This window comes from Rhinolophus sinicus, chromosome 16 (genome assembly GCF_057876585.1).
Source record: "Rhinolophus sinicus isolate RSI-liver-muscle chromosome 16, RSI-T2T, whole genome shotgun sequence".
In the NCBI taxonomy this organism is placed as follows: domain Eukaryota; kingdom Metazoa; phylum Chordata; class Mammalia; order Chiroptera; family Rhinolophidae; genus Rhinolophus; species Rhinolophus sinicus.
Window position 1 is genome coordinate 137,436,126 of NC_142516.1, and position 24,481 is coordinate 137,460,606.

Here is a 24,481-nt window from a genome sequence, read left to right on the forward strand (position 1 = left end):
ATATCATCTTCATTTAGTCATAACAGGCTTCTTGTGCCTGCTTCTGGAACTTCTGTAAATTATTTTTGACACTATTCTTAGTTAATTGTGTATGTTTTCATCCGTGTGGTTCTGCTGATTTTAAACTGGGAAACAATGTTTCCAAACTGGGAAGCCCTCCTCCTGTGCATTAGAGCCTGAAACTAACTGAAGTCAAAGAGGACCCTGCAGATGGGTGGTGGTGATGGTGGTGGTGTGGTCAGGCCTTGGGGCGCACACGCAGCCTCATTTCATCAGGGGGCTGCATGTGTGTTATAATGAGGGATTTTACTGAGACTTAGGAAAAAAAATAATGTCATACTTTATGCAAAATTAACTGGGTAAAGATCAAAATGTGTTTTGTTTAAAATATTGATTCTTATAATTTTTTGAAGATTAGACTTTGCATATTTGTTACTATATAGATGCTGTCGTTTCAATTTTCAGAAGACTGTGCAGTCTTTTTAACTGATGAAGAACGAGGCTTTGTCTTCCTGTAATTCTGAAGTGAAGTTGAGTCACCCAACGAGAAAAAACTAAGTCCAGTTAAAATATAGGCATTAGTAATAGAACGCTGAAACAAACCTCTGGATTGGCTTCATTGGCTTTCCTGCTTCTTTTGCATCCCAAAGCATAAGCTTAAATCATCTCAGAAGGACAAGGTCCGCCAGTTTATGGCATTTACTCAGGCTGGTGAAAGAACTGCCATCTACTGCTTAACACAGAATGAGTGGAAACTAGACGTGGCCACTGACAACTTCTTCCAAAACCCGGACTCATTCCACAAGGAATCCATGAGAAACACAGTAGACAAGAAGAAGCTGGAGCAGCTGTATAACAGGTACAAAGGTAAGAGGCGACAGTGACAACAAGGGCAGACAGTAGAGAATGCGCTTCCATCTCTAGGAAACAGAGTGAATGTTATGTTGCTTGAATTTCTGATGCTGTGCTCAAAAGACCTCCAAGATGCTGTTCTTACTCTTCCTGGTATTCATCTGCAAAATCCAATCAGCTGAAACGGAACTGTGAGTGTTAATCTATATAGATTAGGGGTGGGATGAGAAGAGTCTAAAGATTGATCTACCCACTGTGTTCTGGGTAGAGTCTAATGAGTTACCCGCCAGTGGCAGGGGACGCATGGCATCGTACTGTGGCCAAATGACTACACTTGTGAATACAGTGTTTTCCCAAGCAGTTCCATCTAGGCTGAAATATTTGTGGTGAGAAAGTTGTTTAAGAACAATACCAAATTATACAAATCATTCACCATGTGAGAGTAAGTCATCCTTCTCTTAACACAGTGTAGTAGTGTTATAGCACTGAAAACAACTTCAGTTGTTGCATAAGCTTTGGTAAAAGCCTTTAGCAAAGAAACTTTTGTATTGGAGATCGGGGACAGTTGTTATTTTTATTGAAATCAACCCCTAGAATGGAGCTTTCCCTATCAAAATACTGTCATACTGCAAAAATAAGTCTACGTGATGAATACATACAGACCTAAATCACTCAGCAGGCTTTAAAATTGCATATCAAATGTCAAATCTGTGCTGTAATGGGAGAGGCAGCAACGATTCAAGAGTTGATTTTTTTTTTTTCTAGTAGTTTCTAAGGCTAATCCTTTTATTTCCAAAACTTAAAAAAACACACAAAACCTTATTTAAACAAATATTAACCCAAACAGAATAACTCCCTTGGCTTTAAATTCTTGTTCATTATTTTTTTCACTTTAAAGAATACTGTGTGTATATTTTAATCTGTCTATTTAGATCTGGAAAATGGATTGAAAATTGCATTCTTTTTTTAAAAAAAGATCTTGGTTCAGAAACATATTCTGTAGTTAAAAAAGATTTGTACTTGTAGTTCTCGAAAAAATGTACATTGTTTATAATTAAGCTGCAGTGTGCTTTAAATTTTTTTTGGCTTAGTTAATTGTTGAGCTAATTTTGTAAGTCAGACTGCAGATTTTTAAAATTATTCAAATATGTGCAGCTGCCTTTGAAAAGATACTTTTATGTAAGTGAAAATTGTCATTTCTCTTTAGTTTAAACTTCATACCTTCATTATTTAATATCCATGCAATTGTAGTTATTTAGATATGTGGTACAATCATTTTGGGTTGTAAAAATAAATACAGAGTTCAAAGACTATTCACAAATATAATGTTGGTTATTACATTAATGTATACAAATGAATGCATACTTCAAAAGTTACTTTAAAATATTCAATGTTATTGTATATGAAATGTATCGAAATGGCTTATTAGGTGAGAGCATTATAGACCATTGTAGACCAATTTTTCTATTACCCTGAAGTTCTATCATGTTAGGAGCACAGAATTGAGTAGGAAGACAAGTGAAAATGTTTTACAGAACCTGTGTCCCTTCATCCCCTGACTATAGTTAAAGTATTAGTCCCCTCATTAATACTTTTGAAATAGTATTAGTAGAATAGAGTTGGTAGGATATTTGCAGTTTTATTCATTTAATCATCATTTTTTCCTTGGTAAAAGTTGTATATAGTACTTATATGACCAAAGTTAAATTTTGTATGACAGAAGAAAAGTTTATCACACTTAATCTTTATTTAAACAAAGCAACTACAAGTTTTCTGTTTGCATCTTCTAAACCAACATAATTAACACAAACGTTATGAGAATATATTACAATACATACAATCTGTCTGAAATTACTAGATCTTGTTTGGTAAGGTCTTGCTGCGATTCTTTTAATAGATCGTATTATTTGATTTTCAGATGGGGAAATGCTAAACCAGAAATGGAGGCAGAGGAAAGCCTGAATTTCCAAGCTGTTAACGTGGATGTATAAACTAAATGATTTTGAAAATAAATATTGTACAGTAGCATTAGAACTATAGCAAATAAAATCACTTTTAAAAGAAAAACATCACTTTTACTTTGGTGGGGTTGTGATGAAAACTTAAAATATTAGGAATACCAATGCAGTAATTTTTGCAACAGTTTGCCTTTAGGCAAACTAAAATTCTGTAAACTTTAATTTTATTTTACTTTAGGGAAATTAATTTTTTTCTTAATGACGAAGTCTTCTAAAAGAAGTTTCAATGCTTTTTTTCCCCACTAAAGCCCAAAAACCTAGATTTTAAAAATAAGAGTATTTCCTAGATAAATTATTTGTTGCCGTTTCTTTCACAAATAGTAGAAAATTACAGTTTATCGATTGATGTGTTTGAAACATGCGTGCTAGAGCTATGTATTAGATGTATGAATCTAACAACCCATTTTAGTAATACTTTCCAAAATAGTATAACTTCTTTTTCCCTCAATTTTAACTATAGACCCACAAGATGAAAATAAAATTGGAATTGATGGGATTCAGCAGTTTTGTGATGATTTAAGCCTAGATCCTGCCAGTATCAGCGTTTTGGTTATAGCGTGGAAATTCAGGGCAGCGACTCAATGTGAATTTAGCAAAAAGGAATTTGTAGATGGCATGACAGAACTTGGGTAAGTAAATTAGTCTCCGTTTAAGTTTTTTCAAAAAGGACAATACTTTCAACATTAATTATTTTTCAGCCACCTGTAAATATTAATTTCATATCAATTTATGTTCTTTCTGTATCTTATAAATTTCTTATGCATCTGCACAATATTAATCCTTTGGTTTCCCTTTAAATTACAGTTAAAGTTTTATTTAATAATTTTTTCAGATTAATCCCTTTTGTAATTTATTTTCTACTTTAAAATTTTTATTCCAGTTTTGAATTGACAGTAAACATCAGAGTTTTCGTTTGTTTTCAGCCATTCAATTTATTTCATAATATTGTGTACTAAATGTGTAATTTAGTGTGTTGCTGTATTAAACATTAATAAAATGTCATTTTGATTTTTGCTTGTAATACTTCTCTGTTCTACTTACAGGGTTGAGGTACAAGCTTCATTAGTAACTTAAGATGTTTCTCATTTGTCAGATAAGTCAGAGAAGTAAATGAAAGCACATAACATCAGTGTTTTTTAATCATTAAGTTTACTGAATTATTTCATGAGGTCACGTAAAAGCCAATTTATTTGACTTGCTGATATTCTGATATTTCAGTGTTGCAACTTAAACTAGCTTATTTTTAGCTGCTGAAGGAGCTTGAAAGCCTAAGGTAACCATGTTCTTAGGCATGTGCTTATAGCATTCCACAGGAACAAAATAGAGCATTTATTGTCCCCACTAACCTGATGAATCTGTTGTATTTGTCAGCCTTGTCTGTTTAGATGCTAATAAAGACTTTCTTTATTTCTAGTGATATCGGGTATAAAACCAACCAAACAAAAGAGATATTACAATGATATAATAGCACATTTCTTCATGTTCTTTACACCCAGGAAAGCCTAGATGAATTATCAGCAGTTTTAGAATGGAAAACTACCTGTTCAAGCAGCATTCCATTGGCATTGTACTACTGTGTTTCCCCAAAAATAAGACCTAGCCGGACCATCAGCTCTAATCTGTCTTTGGGAGCAAAAATTAACATAAACCTGGTCTTATTTTGATATAAGACTGGGTCTTTATAATATACCATGATATGATATATGATATGATATGATATGATATGATATGATATGATATGATATAATATAATATAATATAATATAATATAATATAATACCGGGTTTTAGTTTAATATAATATAAGACCCGGTCTTATATTTTTGCTCCAAAAGATGCATTAGAGCTGATGGCCTGACTAGGTCTTATTTTCGGGGAAACACGGTATGTATTATCCCATCTGTTAAATTTCCCCAAAATAAGAGATTTTGCAAATAGGTGCTTCTTATAGAAACACTGGTATTTCTTAGACATTGTCTGGAAATATGTTGTACAAGTAAATTTTTAAAATCCCTATCTATTATTCTGTTAAGTGCCATAACTTAAACATACTTTAAAGATTTTGAGTGTGAATCTTCCCATAACATGTTAGATAATTTCATGCCCTCTTATATGGAGCATATAGAATGAATTTAAGGTTACAAGTTGATGATGGTTAATGGTGCAGCTCTCCACATCTCACTGGGTGGGTAAAGGTGAAAGCATTTTATAAATATTAAAGTGCTATGTACTAAACAAAAGTATTATTAATGTGTTAGTAAAGTATATTGTAGGGATAACCTCAGTGTTTTTAGGGATATAAAGGACTATTGGCTTCTAGTCTAAATAGCACTAACCTTTAAAATATACTTTGACTTTTGTGTCCGCTCTCTTATTATTTTTTCACACTTTTTCCTGGCTATTAACTGTTGACTGTGGTTGGAGTACCTGCCTTTAACATCTTTTCATTGCAGATTTGAGGATTCTTTAGTAGACTGAGTAAACTTTATGAAATACCTTGACATCTTGTAAAACCAAAAAAGTGACTGTATGTATGGCTCTGTTTCTGAATTCTCTATTGTATTATATGGATCCATTTATCTGTCCTTAACCCACACCAAATAGTCTTGATTATTGTAGACTCAATCTTTGAGTTTAGCCAGACTGCAGAACACAAAGTCAGCAAACAAAAATCGATCATATTTCAAAACACTGAATACAATAATGCAACAAAACAAAGTGAATTTTAAAAATACATGTTATTTTCAGTAGCATCAAAATATAAAACACCTAGGATAAGTCAAATTAAAGATGTATGACACCTTCATAGAGAAAACAACTCACTGAAAAACAGGAAACCTGAATAAATGGAGAAATATACATCATTCATAGGTTCAAACACTCAAGTGTTTTATCCCTAAAAATATCTGTACATTTAATGTGCTCTCAATGTAAACTCCAAAAGTAGCAGATTTATGTATGTGTAATTTGAAAAGTGGATTTTAAATTTACATGAATATGCACAGTCAAGAATAACCAACAATTCTTAAAGAAAAAAGAATGAGGTGGGAAGATTTGCTCTACCAGATAATTAGGACTTTTCAAGATGTACTAAATAAGACTACATGGTATTGAGTACCGGGATAGGTAAATAAACGAGTAGAACAGAATGCGGGGCCCAGAAATGAATCCATGTATACAGGTACATTTGATTTATGGCAAAGGTAGCACTTTAGAGAAGTGGAGAACAGACATCTTTTCAGTAAATGGTCGTGGGAGATTCTGCTAATCATATGGAAAATAATTCATCTTGATCCCTACCTCACACCATAAAAATCAGTTCCAAGTGGATTGTAAGTCTCCTTGTGAAAGGCTGAAGGCAGAGAAGCCTCTAGAAAATAATGTAGGAGAATATCTTTATGGTCACGCAGTAGGAAAAGTTTTAAAACATCAACAACAATTAAACATATAAAAGAAGATTGATAGAGTGTACTATATTAAGAATAAGTGATCGTCAAGAAACACCATCAAGGAAGTACAAACGCAGTCCACATTCTGAAGTGCTTTAAAAATACTTCACTGACAAAGGGTTGTATCCCTAATATATAAAAAGTTCCTATAAAACAATAAAAAAAGATAACCGAATTGAAAATGGGCAAGAAACTTGAACACGCACTTCACAAAAGAGGATTTCCAAATGACCAGTGAAAATACATGAACGCGCTCAATCTCATCATTGGGGGAGTACAAATTAAAACCACAATGAAATAGAACCTCACAATTCACTCTCTAGAATGGCTAAAATAAGACACTGTCACAAATACTAGCGAAAACATGAGGCAATAGGAACTCTAGTATACTCCTGGTTGGAGTGTGAAGTGGGACAATCACATTGGTAAACTGTTTGACGTTACTTACGAAATTGAAAGCGCTCAGACTCTGTGACCCAGCTGTTCCACTCTTGGGTATGCCTAACATAACGCATTCATGTGTGTGCCAGGATTCATGTACAGAAACATTTTTAACAACATTCTTCATAGCCAGAAACAGCCAAAATATTTATCATCAGTAAATACATAAATTATAAAGTGTAAATATAACGGAATGCTATGTGGCCATGAAAATGAACCAACCAGAGCCACATATGTCAGCATGAATAAACCTCACAGACATAATGTTGGCACAGAAAGCCAGACACAAAATAATACACACCATGAGTTCCTACTTATAAAGTTTAGACACAGGGATAACTAACTTACACTGTCAAGGAGTGCTTGTTGGGTGATGGAGGCATAAGGAAGAGAAAGGAAGTGACCACATGGAGGAAAGCGGTTGTGATGGGGAGAGGCGGGTGGCCACACCCAAGGCGCTGCTGCCTGCCCATTCTCGATGTGGGTGGGCTGCACTCCGGAGAACCCACGGTAGCCCCTGAAGCTGTGCATTTGTGCCTCTGAGTGTGTTCATGGACTTGCTGGCCGGTGGGTGGTTCTGGCCACTCCAGGACTTTCTCCATTGTCTTTCCTCAGCCCTGCTGTACTTAGTGTGTGCTTAAGTGAAGTGCTGCTTTTGTTCTCTTCCTTGTTGTGCAATCAAAATAGAAATGACAAAAATCTATGTTTCACTAGTCTAGAGTCTGCTTTAAAGATTTTTTAATATTCTTAAAGGTTCTTGACTTTGGAGGACAACCAATTTTAAAGTAATAGAGTTGTGTTTTATGATACTTGGACATTTTAAATCTAACATGATGGAATGAAGAACCCCCTGGATACAGTAGCTTAATGCTACAGGTGTTTTCCCTCTTGTAGGAGTGTACAGAGTAGCAGAGGTGGGGCTGGCAGTGGCTCATTTCTACGAGGTCACTGAGGAAATGGGGTCTTGCCACTGTCATCTCAGGGCATTGACTTCTGTGTGGTCAAAGCTGCAGAGTTAAACCATATCCATATTCCAATTTACACAGAGGAGGGCAAGCAATTTTTTTTTAATGACAGCGTTAATTAGAGATAATTCACATGCCGTGCAATTTACCCATTTAAAGTGTACAAATTAGTGACTTTAGTGTATTCACAGAGCTGTAGCCATCACCACGGTCAGTTTTAGAGCATTTCAGGTCCTTTTAGCTAGAGAAAGGGGCCCACAAGAATTCCACCCCTAGACCTGACCTCAGGCTGCACCAAATTCCAGTGAGGCTGGGAACTGCCCAGGATTGGGGAGACACGTCTGCCACCCATAACCAAGCACTGTCTCTGTCTCTTGCCACAGGTGTGACAGCACAGAAAAGCTGAAAACTCTCCTGCCAAGATTGGAGCAGGAGCTTAAGGACACAGTGAAATTTAAGGATTTTTATCAGTTTACTTTTACTTTTGCTAAGAACCCTGGGCAAAAAGGTTTAGGTGAGTATAAAATCCAAACTTGTAAGATGCCACATCTCAATGAGACTGTAAGTGGACAAGATCAACAGGATGTCAGTCTTGCCTGCTATAGTGTTATCATCCCTCTTTGTGTTTTTCTTCCCACTGATTTGCTCCACATGCAGGTAGACCAATTGGTACTATCATATACTTGAACACCTCAACCAATATCACTCTCAAATTTACATTTTAAAATTTAAAATGTAAACTAACTTGCAAATGCTCTATGTTTCCTCATATTCTCATATTGATATCTAATTTACTGCGAAGTCAGCAATTCATGTCGACAGTACCAGTGCTTGTACCAGCTAGTAGTGTGATCCCGCCGATGGTGTGGCTAGGATTGGCCAGGTGACGTTAATCCTGCTCAGGTCTGGAGATTTCAAGTTAACTTACTTAAAACCAATTCTCATGTGCATTGGATTACATTTTAGTACAGCCATACCTCGTTTTATTGCGCTTTCGCAGATAGTGCGTTTTCATCAACATTGAGGCAAGACCCTCCCTCCACCAGCAAAAAGGTTATGACTTGCTGAAGGCTCAGGTGGTGGGTAGCATTTTTTAGCAATAAGGTATTTTTCAATTAAGGGATATAGGTTGTTTTTTATACATAATACTGTTGCACACTTAGTAGACTGCAGTATAGTGTCAACATAAATTTTATAGGCACTGGAAAACTGAAAAATTTGTATGATTCACTTTATTGTGATCTTTGCTTTATTTTGGTCGTCTGGAACCAAACCTGCAGTATCTCCGAGGTCTGCTTGTACTTCTTTCAGAGTTGTATGATTTTGTCATGTAAGTTGTATATCACTATATGTGATACATTTGGAAAATTTTTAACTTAAATTTTCAGTTTGAATTTCTGGCTTATTTGAGGGCTTTATTCTACTTATTTTCATTTATGTTGCCCCTAAGTAATATATAATTTATTTTTGTCATTTCTTTGTAGAAATAAATCTGTATTGACCTACATTTTGTTGTCTAATGTAACAGTTATATTTTAGCTCACTAAATTTCTTACAAGTTTGGAGGGGGGAATTACATGGTCTTTAAATAGGGATTAAACAGGTACATTAGAAAGTATATTTTGATGAAAAGTTCTTATAAATAAAAGCAATATTATAAAATGACCAGAATTAGGTAGGAAACCTAAAAGGGACTTGAAAATTCACAGATAGAAAAATCCACTGCAAGCATTTGGTTTCAGGTCCTGGTTTCACTTGTGCATGTTTGCAGGTGTGTGTGGGCAGTAGCCTTTCTTATCCCTTCCATCTTTCTGACATTCTTCCTTTCCTTCTGTCAGCAGATGACATAGAGGTACAGACTGAGGCAGCAGGCACTTCTGTGTCACATCAGGGAGACGGGCAGCCGGCTCCTCATGTCAGATCAGGGAGATGGGCAGCAGGCACTTATGTCTCAGATCAGAAAGCCGGGCAGCTAGCTCCTCCGTCTCGGAGCAGGAAGATGGGCAGCTGCCTTTTCTTAAGCACCACTTCCTAGTTCTTATGGCAGGAGTTTTCTTCTTTTTCTTTGTTTTTCTCCAGTGTTATGGGTTATTCGTTTTTCCTGTTGGTACATTGCACTGTGATGAGTCTCGGTCAGATTCCCTCTCTCTCTAGGCTGGCCCACCATGTGAATGGGTTTCTCACCTTGCATGCCACCTCATAGACCATGCCCCTGCCACACCAGGAGCAGGGCCCCACTCAGGAATGTACTTGAATGGATCTGCTTAAAACTTCAGAAGATGGAAGTGGGAGAACTGCTTGGAAAATATGGATGGATTTTTTCCTATTCAAAGAAGTGGGTGAGCAAATAGAGGCTGTCAGTTTTATAAAGGTCCAGCAGCGAGGAGTTTCTGACATCAAAGGCCTTGCACATTCCCCATCTTGTCATGAGTCAGAGAGCTGAGGTCATGGAAAACATTTGTGGGATCCCATGGGAAGTGATGTTTCTGACACCTTTGTTTGTGAAGAAACTGATCGCTTTCCTATTTGGCTTGATGTCGGCGAAGGATCTGGTTTTGTAACCAAGTGCACAGATTGAAAGGAGAGTCCACGGCAGCACCCTGTCAATGGTTGAGCATGAGCAGTGAGAACAAGAAGCTGAAGCAGGGTTTTGTCTGTTCTCACCCCCTCACAGAGACCAACACATGGTCAGCCGACTGAGATAAAGGGCAGAGGGGCCACTGCAGGCATGAGCTCTGATTTGCCACTGGGTTCTTTGTAGCTCGTTGGGGCATCTCCTGGAGAAGGGCTTGCCAGAAGCTTCCAGAGGGAACCCACGGAGGAGAAACTCTGAGGCATTGGAATTTCAGATGATTCCAGGGTGTTCGTGCAGAGTAAAGAGTTGGACTTGCGATGTTGTGCTCCTAGGAAAATTCTTAAAACTTGGCATATTTTAAAAAAGAAATAACTCCAACAGTGCTACTCAGCAGTGAGGGATAAAATTGGAGTGAAATATAGCACGTCACCCCAGCAGTGCTGCTCAGCCCTGGACACGCTAGTCTCCCTCTCTGTCTTTTCTGCCACTCAGAGGTCCAAATGCAAGGTTGTTCTTGACAGTCAGTGTGGCTTTTGTTTATAGGTGGCTTCTTTTATCTTTTATTTTGTTACTGAAAAGAAAGGTAGAAACTAGCATTTATTAAGCATATATATGGCAGCCTTTATCTGATTCACACGTGCCCTTCTCCCCATTTTATAAACAGGGATTCTGAGGCATAGAACAATATATCAGAGGAATGAACAGGCTGTGGCAGCAGGTGTGGAGCCCACCCTCATCTGTCCCGTTGTTCACACCTCCCCGGTGGGCTGCCTGACGTGGGCTGAGACCCCAAGGGAGCCTGCAGGTGTAGGACGGCAGCAGCTCAGCGGCCATTCATGCACTGTCATGGGCCCCTGTAGGGAAAGCTCAGACCATCACAGTAGGCTCAGGTTTGTCTTGACCCATCTGTCCTTTCCTGGTCAGTCTGCTTGCCTTGGCACTGCTTTCCTTCTAGGGCTTTCTTCTCCAAGCTTCTCTGGCCCGTTCTCCCGCCAATGTTCACGTTCTCAGGACACTCCAGGACTCACGTTTAACCAGGATTTCCCATGCTACTTACATCTTGCATTTTATATTACATGGTCTCAATTATCTTGTTTTATACTATGTGCATGGTATGAGCAAAAACATTACAATTTTAAAACTCCTAAAATATTCATAGTTCTGTTTCAGCACAAAAGATTTCACCTCAGGTTTTTTTTTTCTTTTTTTTTTTCACCTCAGTTTTTAAAAGCAACAAACATTGATAAAGAAAGCATAGTGATTTCCTCATATAATGTTGCTTCGTCTGGTTAGATCAAGGTTGGAAGCATCTAGCAGTGATGTACTGCATCCTCCACTCCTGTGTGAGGACAGGAAGAGCTTTCTTGCTCTCTCAGAAAACTGCTGCAGTGTGTCCTGACCACCTGGTGGTCACTCCCAGGGTTAAGCCAGGTTACAAAGCTTCAGTGTCAGTCCGGTTAGGAGATGGTGTCACTTTGGTCAAGGGATCTACAACAGTCGGTTGTTAAGAGCATCGTCTTGCCTTGTATGTGGTGCTACTATGAAGGCCACAGCCTATGAACTTTGCTCTCACGGTGACAAATCAGATCGTCGGGAGACGGGGTGCCTGGTTCAACTGCTGACTTTCCTGCTTTATCCCCACCTAAAAATAACTCACTGTGCACTGCATAGACCCAGACACCTGATGACACTTTTTTTATTCTTAGTTTCAGGTGTACAAAACAACATAATGATTAGACATTTACACCCCTCACAGAGTGAGAACCCCACCAAGTCTACTACTCATCTGACACTGTATGTAGTTATTACAATACCATTGACTATATTCCCTATGTTGTGCTTTACATCTTGTGACTATATATACTTTTTAAAAATTACCGTTGACATTCAATATTATTTTATATTAGTTTCAGGTATACAGTGCGGTGGTTGGACGTTTGTATAATTTGTGAAGTGATCCCCCTGATAAGTCTAGTACCCATCTGATACCATGCATAGTTATTACATTATTGACTGTATTCTCCATACTATGTTTCACAGCCCCGTGACTATTTTGTGACAGTCAATTTGTACTTCCCAAACGCTTCACTTTTTTCACCCAGCCCCCCAAGCCCCCTCCCATCTAGCAACCATCAGTCTATTCTCTGTATTTATGCGTCTATTTCTGTTTTGTTTTTTTTATTCTAGTCTTTGGATTCTATGTATAAATGAGATCATGTGGTATTTTTCTTTCTCAGTGACTTATTTCACTTAGCATAATATAATTCTGCTAAGTCTATCCATGTTGTTGCAGATGGTAAGATTTCATTCTTTTTATGGCAGAGTAATACTCCGTTGTATAAATGTACCACAGTTTCTTTCTCCAATCACCTATTGATGGGCATTTCTGTTGTTTCCATTTCTTGGCTATTGTGAATAGCGCTGCAGTGAATACAGCACTCAATGATACTTTTAACCTCGGATTTTTTTTCCATTTGATCTATTGTAGCTCTATGCTTCTACCATAAACATTTTTTCTCTTCAGGAATCTTATAAATACCTGGAGGAAGTATACCTTAACTTTCATTTCCACTGCAACAAGGATTAGGCGGCTGCATTTCAGGTGTGACCATCTGAGAGAGCGGCCATCTCTCAAAGAGGCATAGGGACACATGGGAAGGGTAGGGAGTGCTAAAAACGTGTCCTAGGCTGTGCTGAGGTACCTGTGTTGGTTACCTGCTGTGCAGCTGTCAGGTTGCCAACCCCGGGTTCATTTCCTAGTGTGAGGGGTGTTCTCTATTTTAAGTATGTTAGGAAAACTAAGGAAAAAGTATAAAATGTTATTAGCTGTGTGACAGCCAGTCAAGTGGCAAGTCAGATGGGTCATCGTGCTGTTAGACAGAGCGGTTGAATGACTGTTCACGTGGAAATGAAGAGCCGCGCATGACTGTGTTAGGGTGACACAGGGGCCTGAGGCCAGCTGGCCACTTTCTCTCAAAACCTTTTTATCTCTTCTTTTTTATTTTGTTTCTTTGTTTTCTTTTTGAAATTGTCCTCATTTTTCACTTCTCTTTCTCTTAAGACATTATCTCTTGAGTTTATTTGCTCTTTTAGTGTTTCTTTTAGTTTAGGTATTTCTGAAATGATTTTCTTTCATTTCTTTCCTGAGTTTTATCCCCTCATTTCTGAGTTTTTCTAATTCTGATGTATGTTCTTTCATGTTTTGTGTCATTTCTTAATGTCTTTTAGCTTGTTTTGAAATGGAGGTCACAATTTTTATCTGTCTATTGGCATGTTTCCTGGCACGCATGCATTTTCTAGGGATGATATTCTGTTTGTATTATCATATCTTAGTGTCATAGGGATTTGACCTCTGTTTTTCTTTTGTTTATTTCTATGTGAAATTCCCTTTCCTGGACTTGTAGAAGGATGATGGTTCAGGGTAGTGTTCTAACTTCTGGGGTGTGTGTGTGTATGTAAAGTGTGCATGAACGTGCCTGCTGTGTACGTGTGTGTACACATGAGTATTTGTGAATGTGCCTGCATGTACGTTTGTGCGTGTCGTATACAGTGATGTAAAGTTTGCTAACACTTTCTGGCTCTGTCCCTCTCTCCAACTTTTATTTTTTCTTGTCTCTGCTGTTGTTTCCTGTTCAACTTGTCCACTCTCAACCGCCTCTCTGCAGCGAGGCTTTGTCTAGAAGGTGCCGTGGTAGGTCAGTTCTGAGGTTCGTGGGAGCCGGGTGGCCTCAGCCCTTCCAGCCCTCGTGGCAGGTTCCTGCACCCACGTTCTGTTGGTCACAGCCATGGCCCAATTCAAGTTCAGTCCTCACCTCGTCCTGGCCAGGTTTTGCAGTAAAGGCCTGGTGGCTGCTCTGCGGTTCCTCTGCTGTCACACCCATCAGAGACACCGTGCCCCTCTGACTTCCCCACCTCCGTACACACCATGTGGGTCTTGTGGCTGCTGGTCGTCCATCCTCTCCTGCCCATATTTGCAGTTCATGATGCCTTTTCACCTTCATTGTAAATGTCGCTTTGGGGTTTTGGTTTTGCTATCTAGATGCTTTATCTGTTTTTATATGAAGGTTCAGAGAAATTTAAAACTATGCTACCTCTTCTACCACCTTTCTAGAACCTTTCCAAATGCTTTTGAGTGTTAAGTGCTCATCAATTGCTTGTCTAAAGGACAGAAAGGAGAGGCTGAGGCATGTAAATTGCTTATTCTTACACCATCAAGTCAAGGGTCCTGGGGATTTTTCCCCCCAGACTATTAGTTCATTCTTTTGTTTTGTTTTTTTACCATTTTAACTGTTTTCAAATACACAACCCAGTGGTACTAAGTACATTCACATTGTCGTCCAACCATCACTGCCACCCATCTCTAGAACTTTTTTATCTCTCCAGACTAAAACTTTGTCCCCATTAAACAATGATTTCCCATTCTTCCTCCCGCCAGCCTTGACAACCACCATTCTACTTCCTGTCTCTATGAATTTGAGTACTCTAGGTAACCTGTATCAATAGCATCATACAGTATTTGGCCTTTTGTTACTAGTTATTTAATTTAGCATAATGTCCTCAAGGTTCATCCACGTTGTGGCATGTGTCAGAATTTTCTTTCTTTTTAAGGCTGAATAATATTCTATACATGTAGACAACATTTAGCTCATCCATTAATCTGTCAATGGATATTTAGGTTATTTCCTTTATCTATTGTGAATAACGCTGCTGTGAACATGAGTTCAAATATCTGCTTGAGTCCCAGCTTTTCAGTTCTCTTGCGTATATACCCAGAGGTGGAATGCTGGATCATACCGTAATTCTATGTTTAATTTTTTTAGAAATTACCATACTGTTTTCCACAGCAGCTGTGTCATTTTACATTCGCACCAACAGTGCACAATGTCTCTACATCCTCACCAATACTTGTTGTTTTGTGGTTTTATTTCTTTTTAATAATAGCCATCGTAGTAGGTATGCCCCAAACTGTACTGTTATCAGCTGACTTTTTACTTTTGGAACTAAAACTCTTGCTTCTTGCCTTCTTTCTTCTACTCTCTTCCTTTTTAAGAGGCTAAAGCAAAATATTCATTAAAAATTAAAGCCTTTTTTAGTTTGGACCTTGATTGCCCAGTTACAATCATCAATGTTCTCAAGGAAACATTACCGGTCTTTTCTAGAACCTAACAAACAAATAGACAACAGAATAACAGTACTAAAGAAGATTTGGGTTGGGCTCATTCAGCATTCTTGGGATGTCTGTGAGAAGACTTGGTCATTTGGCGAGGATAAGTGCCATGTTCCCAACAGGTGGTTCTTTCTGCCATGAATATTATTTCTTCTTATGCTGCCTTTTTTTTTTTTTAAACTTCTCTCCATTTCCTGATTTTTTTTTTCTCCTAAATAATATTCTCCTGAACAAGAAATACTCCTTTCCACGCTTTCTAAAATGTGGCTGATTCAGGTCTGAGTGTAATTATTATCGTACTTCAAAAGGAGGCTGCACAGCTCTCATGGGCAGGACAGGTGGGAGCTGTGTACCTTTTAAGACCCAGCCCTGTAAATCCTACAACATCAGTGCCATTTGAAGTCAACCACATTCGACAAACATTTTAAATCCATAGTAATGTCTAAGAGGCTCTAAATTAATTACCCGATTTCAAGTTTAAAAATTTAGTTTCTTTCTTCATAAATATTTCAAAGAAAGTCAGTATGAGGGTAAGGAATGTTTTGAAACATTTTTACAATACAGAGCCTAATATGTTTAGCCTCTATTTTTGGTAGATTTTCCTTAGCATCGGGCAGCAAAAAAAGGTGGCATGTATGGTAATTCCTTTATTAAGAAAAAATTATTAAGAAAATTAATTTCTTAAAATTAATTATTAAGAAAATTATTATCTTCTTATTTAGTTTATATCTGTAGACACCGAAATGTTTATCAGAATCACTCACTAGAGAATTAGAACAGTTACTGCTTTTGATTCTTTGCTTCATGAGAGTAATTGAAAGAATATGAAATTATAGTAAAGAAAATAATAGCCTCTTCAGGAAATGATTAGATTATTTGAATATTTCAAATACATTACAGTCTCTATTTTAGAAGGTAATTTGAGGACTTTTGAAAAAAGGAAATAAAGCAAGATGAATAATTTTATGACTGTACACACAAAACACAACGATTGATTTTACAGTTTCCAAAGTATGTTACGTGGTCTATCTTCTGAAGGATTAAATATAAATTAAAGAGATTGATACAAATGTTCCTAGAAAAAAGCATGGACAGCAGTAGAAAAGGGCAACCAACAAAAGAGAGGTTTATTCTTCATGTCATTCAAGTTTGTGTGTCTAAGATTATGTGTACTGTATTGTTTTATGCCTGATTATTCTTTAGCCTGTACTTAACTGATGGTCAACCTAATAAAAAAGATAATTAAAGTTATTTGACTCTTTGTTTTAATGTCAGAAGCTTGACATCATTTCATACTGGCTAGAGTCTGAAATCAGTTAACTTTTTGATAGGGTATCTTCATTATCTAAGTCTAAATTAGAGCACCACAAATATAAATTTTAGATAGTAATACCTTGTAAACATTTTCTTACTCAGGAGATAAGCCTTAGCAGAGGTTATTGGAAAGAAAATAGCTGCTACAAAGATTCTTTTTCATAGCCACTAGAATAGCTATTGTTCTTGATTTCAGTTCTCAAGTTCTGTCATCTGGGGTTTTGTTGTTAATTTGCAAATGGCTAAGTCCCTGAAGACAATATGAAACATTTTTACAGAGGTAATACTAAATATTGAAAATGCATACATTTACTTTTAGTCGTGTGGTTTACAAACATACAAATGAGGAACTTCATAAGAACTAGGACCAAACTAATCCAAAAGTAACTAGATTAAAGGTCTGCCATAAAACTATTTTTCTTTCCTCCCCAGGTTTCCCTCCATTTCTCAGTGTGAGACTTTTCATCATTAAGATGAGTTGAGTATAGATTTCAATTAAAGTCCTTCCTAAGTGATACGGGTGTAGACTTAGCAGGACAAGACTAATCATCTTAGCATCACACTGCGGGCCCCCATAGGGAAGGTTCAGCGAGCCGCCATACGACCGGTTTCTGACAATTGCTTTCTTTCTGATGAAGACGCCAAGGTATTTAAGACTGAGAAAGTCTGTAATAGACTTTAAATACAGGGAATATAGGCATTTTTACTGACAGTCGCTTACTATTCATACATCTCTTTTGCTTACCCAATTTTAATAATAATTGACCCTGGAAATCTCAGGTCAGAGCTGTAACTTGAATAATTTTTGTCCATGTAGGACCAAACAAAATTTAGATGAAAATCTTCTGAAAAGTGTTCAGTATTTTGCATTTAAAATAATCTGCTACCTTAAATATTTACTCAAACGCTTCTCACGTTAGTTTATCTGATATACATAAGTAAACATAATTAGGAAATTATTTCATTATCACTGTTCTTTTATTGTCTAAAAGTCATGAGCACTGTTCAACATGATTAAAGGTTATCCATCTTAAGAAGTAAACTTCTCAGTCTCTTTCTGTACTTGCTATATTAAGCATCTAAAAAGAAATATATATTAAACTTCTAGTGAGCAGAAGATGAATCAGTATTCCAAAAATAATGGATTGGGGATCATATTCTAATGCAGCTCTAAAACTCAGCATTCATATTCCATTAAGACATCATCTAAGATTGAGCCCTACAGGTTGGGTTTGTTTAGAAATTGTGAAATAATCATTCCTTTCTAGTCAGGAAAAAAGGAGGACATTGACTTTGATTAGTAACCAGTCTACATTTTTAAATATCCTTACATCAATGAAAGTCATTTTCCTTAAGCCTGCTTATTTGTCTTGACTATGCTTTGAGAAATTCAAAGTCATTACAGTGTTTTTATGATTTTGAATCAGATTCTGTTGTAGTTCTAAGTGGCAAGGCAGATCTATTTGAAAAGCCTATGTTCCTTTCTAAACAAGTGTTTAACTTGTAGTTCATCATTTAGAAAGTACATTGGTCTGTTTTTAAAAAATAAATGATATGCATTAATAATATCCATGTTGGTTAGAATTAAAGATGGCCTGATAGTATGAAAATGAGAGTCCTTGAAACAAATGAATTCAGAGATAATTATTTATATGTCTGAATAATGTAATACACAAATCCTTTTTTGAAGACATGCCTCTAGAGTTATAAAATTAGATTACACACAATTTCAGAACACTTCGATTAGGCCTCGTATTACTCTTGGGTAAGACTACTGAATTTTATTGAGTAAGTGAATTATCAGTGTGCTAAGAAGTGGTCGTTTTTTGTGCAGTGGAAAAAATAATTGGGATTTATTAACTGCTCTTTCTCTCTTTTTTGCCAGATTTAGAAATGGCGGTTGCATATTGGAATTTAGTATTATCTGGAAGGTTTAAGTTTTTAGATCTTTGGAACACCTTTTTATTGGTAAGTGTCCCCCTGCTTCTTGCTGTGCATGCCCAGTGTGAAGAGGGTGGTCTGCAGGTTATGTGGCTCTCCATCTTACCTAACCAAAGTATCACGTGTGGGCACTGTGGTAAAAGAGAAGTGCTACACAGAGATCCCCAGGTAGCCGACAAGTCGCCACATCGTTCTGCCACCTGCAGAGCATGCAGCTGCTGAGTTTTAGGTTAGGCTGCGCCAAGCCTGACTTCGAAAGTGGCTCCAGGCTACCAACTTCTAGGTTGGGGTTTCAGACGATGGATTGTATCCGTTGTCCAGTGAAACCTTGCCATTGTGTGTGGGTTCACAGTCTGATACCATTTTAAGATGTATTTTATGAGGCTTAGAAGGAAAAGAGGGCACAGCTGGCCCCATTAGGCGAGAGCCATCTGTGCTGGAGGCAGACTTTCCAGTCACGCTGCGCCTTCTTAAGGAGAGGGGTCCTCCTGGCATGAAGTCAGGGGAGCAGGTGTAGCTGGGGGCTATCTGAAGTGCGTGGAGCATCCCAGCTCCCAAACAGGTGGTCATGCTATCAGTGTGCCCCACCTCTCCCTTGTCAGTTCCATCCGTGAACGTGAGCGGAGGCCATCATCCTCGCAGCATAGAGCCTAACCTGGCCGAGGACGAGCCCTTCTATTCAGAGCACTTGTGTTTTCAGGCCCTCCTTGGACTAGTGTGGGAATGCCTAGATTCAGCTTCCCAACAACAGGTCACATTTACTCTGGTCCATGACTTACTAGTTTTGAGGCCAGTAACCTCAACTGCAGACATTCCACAGAGAACCTGCGCACACATGTGCAAAGACGGTCGGAGAGCTCCCAGGTCATTGTAATGACAACACATCGGGAACAACCACGCTGCCCATCAGTCAGAGGGTGGAGAAAAGCTCAAGAGTGTAAAAGCAGGAGGACGCAACTGCAGAGCAGGGACAACAGATTCGTCTAGATTTACACGCGTCAGGCTGGATACATTTCAGAGCAGGTCTGAATGGAACAAAAAGTTGCAGAAGACTACATACAATTTGGTAGCCATTATATAAATGTTTTAAAACAGAAGACAAGCTTATAAGGTGTTTATGAATATATGTGCATGTACTATATGTACAAAGACAGGCATGAGAATGATAAATGCAGACTTCAGGAGGACGAGGACCTCCGCAAGAAGAAAGAGCAGGAGAGAGAAGTGCCCAGGGCTGCAGGTTCCACCCTCCTCCTGCAGCTGGATGCTGAATAAGAGAACATAGATGTTGGTATATTTTTTGTATATCTGACATATTAAATAACAAAGATGTTTACGGAAAATTGTCCCAACACATTGTAAGAACTACGTAGTATATAGAAACATTATGTGTCAAAATACAACTAGCCTATTGTCCTTCATTGTTTCTGAATTGATTTGGGGGTTAGGGAAAGAGATTTAAAATGCTGCCCTTCTGTTTGACAGGAGTTTATAATCTTTGCATTTTAATATTTTAAATGTTTTTTTTAAATGTCTACTTTCTATATTTGCACATTAGTATTATGTAGCTCTTAACATTTATCCAAAGCACTATTTTTAACGTTTAACAATTTTCTTCTGATACTTATTTCTCATTAAATTATGTACTGAGATAACTAGGCCACTAGGACAACTGACAGTTAAGTCTGTATCTTAAATCTTGTTGCTTTTTTTCTCTTATGTATTAGGAACATCACAAAAGATCAATCCCAAGGGACACATGGAATCTTCTGCTAGATTTTGGAAATATGATTGCAGATGATATGTCTAACTATGACGAAGAAGGTACGAGAGTTACAGTACTTCAGATGATGGCCAGAGATGCTGATACGTATGCTACCTTTTCCTGCCCCACGAGCATAGGACAGTGATGGTAGATACAGACCGTGGATCAGACAGGTCCTACCTAGAGTGTAGGACAGTGACAACAATACAAACCCTAGGGTCAGATTGGTCCCACTTGACTCCTGGCCTTACCCCATCAGTGAAATGGGAGTAATGATGATATTAATATTCACTTTATTACGTCTTATAAATCATACAAAAGAAAAATAGGGCTTCGTGTTTATGTAAATCAAGAAGACAGTTCCCTAAACTAAAGCATTTCAAAAATGGACATGCAGAGAGCCCTGTGGCAGAACCATACAGTAGACAGGTGTTTGGAAATCACTGCTCCAAGTGCATAAACCCATTCGATGCTTTAGGCTGTTAGGCTATTTAAGCGTATTTGATGATTCCAGTATATGTTTACTTGCATGAACATAATCACATATTTAGTAGTCCCAAACCCCAAATGTTTCAGGACACTCAGTCAGGGAACATTGAATGCCTACTGCTTGCTGGGCGCTCTGTTACGTTAGGGAAGGAATGCGCCGTGTCCGGACCCCACCTACTGCCTGCTTCCTCCGTGCCCAGCTAGGAGGTAACCCCCTGGGCAGCCTCCTCATCACTCCTCTTTGTTCTAGAAAGTGAAGGCTCTTCAGTGACAGTGCTCTCCACCCTGGTGGTAATTGTTGGCATAGAGTCTGTCTCTCTGTGTCCTCAGTATGTCACACCCCACTAGCACAAAGGAGGCACTTTGTCAGTATGTGTCAAATCAGTGGGTAAATATAGTTGAATTCAGACAGAAGCCCTGCTTCCAGGAGCTTTAGCTATGGTGGGTGAGACAAGGCACATTGACATAAAAAGGAGCCAACATGTACAGCAGTGAGTGTACGGCTGGCCACTGCGTGGTACCTGAGCATCCGGGCCTTTAAAAGGGGGCCACTTGGACTGGGGTAGGAGGCACAGCTCAGGGAGAAAACAGCATCCCTAGGAGCCAGAACTCAGGAGGAAAGGGGCAGCATCTCTCAGCCTGGGAAGGCAGAGGGTCCTTTGTCCATTCCTGACAGCCTGGTGCAAGGGCTGAGGGCCATGAGGCTGCAGGGGGAGCAAAGGGCCAGCTAGCCCTCTGTGCCGCCCTCGTTAGAGGGCCATGTCCACACGAGCGCACAGTACCTGCCAGCCCTGGTCTGGCTGGAGCGGAAGAAATGGGTAACTTTAGCTGTTAACTGAAACTTAAAATCATTGGAGTTCTTGAAATGTAAATGTTGGATTATGAAAAAAGTGCTTTGAATATAAAAGTATTGCTCTAAAACATTAATTTTAAAAAATCTGTTTGTTTTCCTTTAGGAGCCTGGCCTGTTCTTATAGATGATTTTGTAGAATACGCACGGCCAGTAGTCACAGGTGGTAAACAGAGCCCTTTCTAGGCAGAAAATGAAGATGGATTAGGATTAGAAAATGAACTGCGTCCTGCAAGGAGACATTTTGGTCAGTTACTGTGCACATGTGTCACCGATTTCAGAAGTCATCCTTGACCAGTCATGAAACTGGAATGACCATCTCACTCTGCTTAAAGAAAAGGGTGACTGGTTGTGGACACCGTACGGAGACCCTCAGGAGAGAGCTGCTTCAGAATGTCTGGCGATGGGTCACATAGCTGCTGCTTTAAGAGATTTCTGCATGATTTTTATATTTATGAAAAAGTAACCTAGAGCCTGTTTGCAGGACTGCAGAGCATGCTGTTAACTCATGATTTAAGGTGAACACCAGCAGTTACCATACTCTGCTGAATTCTATGTAATTATACTTAAAAAACAAAACAAAACAGTATTTGTGTCCTTGGTAGGATGTTGTATTTTTATACAAGTCAAAGCTGTTTAAAATGTGCCCAAAAGAAGAAGATCTTGTCGTGGATTCTAACATTTTTTAAACTTGGTGCCAGGAATTCAAGATTTATATTTTTTGAATTATCAAATATCTAGATTTACCAGATCTATTTTTCCTTTAATTTTCTCTAGATGTTCATCTGAAAATCATTTTATAGTTTTTAATAGACATTACAGTTTGCACAGCGATGGCACGTGTAGTATGTGATTCCAGGGAAGTTTTATTTTAAACTGTTTACAAGTCAGCAGGTCTATTTTACTTTTAATAATGTCATTTGAACTTCCTAAGAAGTTTCGTAAAGTATGCTTTTTAAAAAATGTATTTTATTACATTTAAAAAGACATTTTCCATGAAAAATATTTCTTTAATGAATGACGAATTACAGAGATTTAAAAAATCAAGTCAGTTGGTTCCTTTCAACTGTGTGTAACATCCACAACGTCCACCCTCCTGCCCTCCATGTGGTTGTGCACGTTTGGAAGCTAAAATACACATCATTGTCCAAAACAACCAACCAAACCGGAAACCTTCACGTCATTCACGTGCGGAAGTCTGTGTGGGCCTCACGTCGCCATCTGATTTCTCTGGTGTTTGCCTTGTCAGAGACGACCGTCCAGGACAACACGGATAAATGGCGTGTAGTCCAAAGGCCGGAGGCCTGCGACGCACCTGCTCTTTTGGAAAAGCTCTGTGTAGAGTTTTGAAGGTCACTGTGTGGACCCTACCTCAGATTTGAAAGACCTTCACGTCACAAATGTGCCTGCTGTCCACCCACAACCCAGTTTATGCAACAGATAAGTTGAGGTTATTTCATGGGAGAGAGGAAATTCACTTCAGATTTCCTGTAAACAGGAAGTGTGCCTAAAATGTATAGTTTGATTTGACTTTCAAAAATGCGATTCACTCCGTGGTTTAGGAAACACCCAGGTATACCATGAGGCTTGCCTAGACTTACTATATGTGAGCTATTTATATTTTTGAATAGGAAATATAAATAGCTCACATATAGTAAGTCAAAGAGGGCAGCAGGCCGTGGAGGATTGGAAAGGCGTGGAGGCCTAGAGACCACAGTCTAGGCTGGGGTCCCCGGCCCCAAACTAGGTGCAGGACCCAGGTAAGTCACTTCACCTCTCCCAGGCCTCCACTGCTATGTCTGCAAAAGGAAAAGTGGGGTCATCTCTATATGTAAGTCTGTGATTCCAAGAGAGCATTTATTTTATATAAGAAAAGCTAGCTTTAATAGAAACCAACAATTTTAGCATCCTTCAGGGCTTCACGTATTCTTGACATGTAAGTGTTCTACTCAGAGAAGGACATAGAACTCAGATAACCCTGTATAAATTGTAGAGGTCTGGGACTCTTTTATTCTTCAGATTAAAATTACATGGGGAAAAATGTTTTCTGCACTTGTTTATCAATAGATATCAAAACATTAGTCATCGGACAAAGGCTCTTCAAAAAATTGTGGGTTTCTTTTTCTTCTATTATATACATTTAAGTCATGCATGCTGTGAAAATGCTAAGAACTTTGGAAACATTAAAATAAATTATTTTCTCTGGTGTTATGTTATTTTAATTCTATTTTTGGTTGCTCACGTAATCACCACTAGATGTCAGGGTCTTGATCTTGTCCTGGGACTGACGGGAAAGCCACTTCTAAAGCACAGTAAACTAGCCCCTGCAGGGACATTCCCACCTGTGCACAGCCGACCACCCTAGTCCAATGAGCATGTCCCCAAATTGATGGCTTCAGTCATTTCGTTTTCTTTTTAAGAATCGCATAATGTGCTAAATATGGTTGTTTCCATGTGAAAAATTAAAGATCTCATACAGCCCTTTTGTTGATAGGAATTATATAACCAGAATACACTGAAATGCAAGCTATAAATATATTGAAAATACACAAATTAACCAAGCACAGTAGGTTTAATAAATATGTGTTACCTGTGCCTTTATAGAGTGCCTGCCAAGAATTTCTGGAATAGACATCATCATCTCTTTCTGCCTTGG

General features: G+C 38.3%; 1 protein-coding gene across 2 annotated transcripts in view; it reads left to right on the forward strand.

Moving 5' to 3' along the window:
• DCUN1D2 (defective in cullin neddylation 1 domain containing 2) overlaps positions 1-24,041 on the forward strand; it is a 29,817-nt gene extending 5,776 nt beyond the window's left edge. The window contains exons 2-7 of one of the 2 annotated variants that reach the window (XM_019746573.3): positions 651-867; positions 3,331-3,499; positions 8,108-8,238; positions 18,666-18,748; positions 20,449-20,545; positions 21,932-24,041. In XM_019746573.3, the coding sequence (XP_019602132.1) occupies positions 651-867; positions 3,331-3,499; positions 8,108-8,238; positions 18,666-18,748; positions 20,449-20,545; positions 21,932-22,011 (777 nt within the window). In that variant the 3' untranslated portion in view covers positions 22,012-24,041. Of the gene's footprint in view, positions 1-465; positions 868-3,330; positions 3,500-8,107; positions 8,239-18,665; positions 18,749-20,448; positions 20,546-21,931 lie in introns of both variants that reach the window. The other variant, XM_019746574.3, reaches the window with a different exon arrangement.
• Positions 24,042-24,481: the final 440 nt, after the last annotated feature.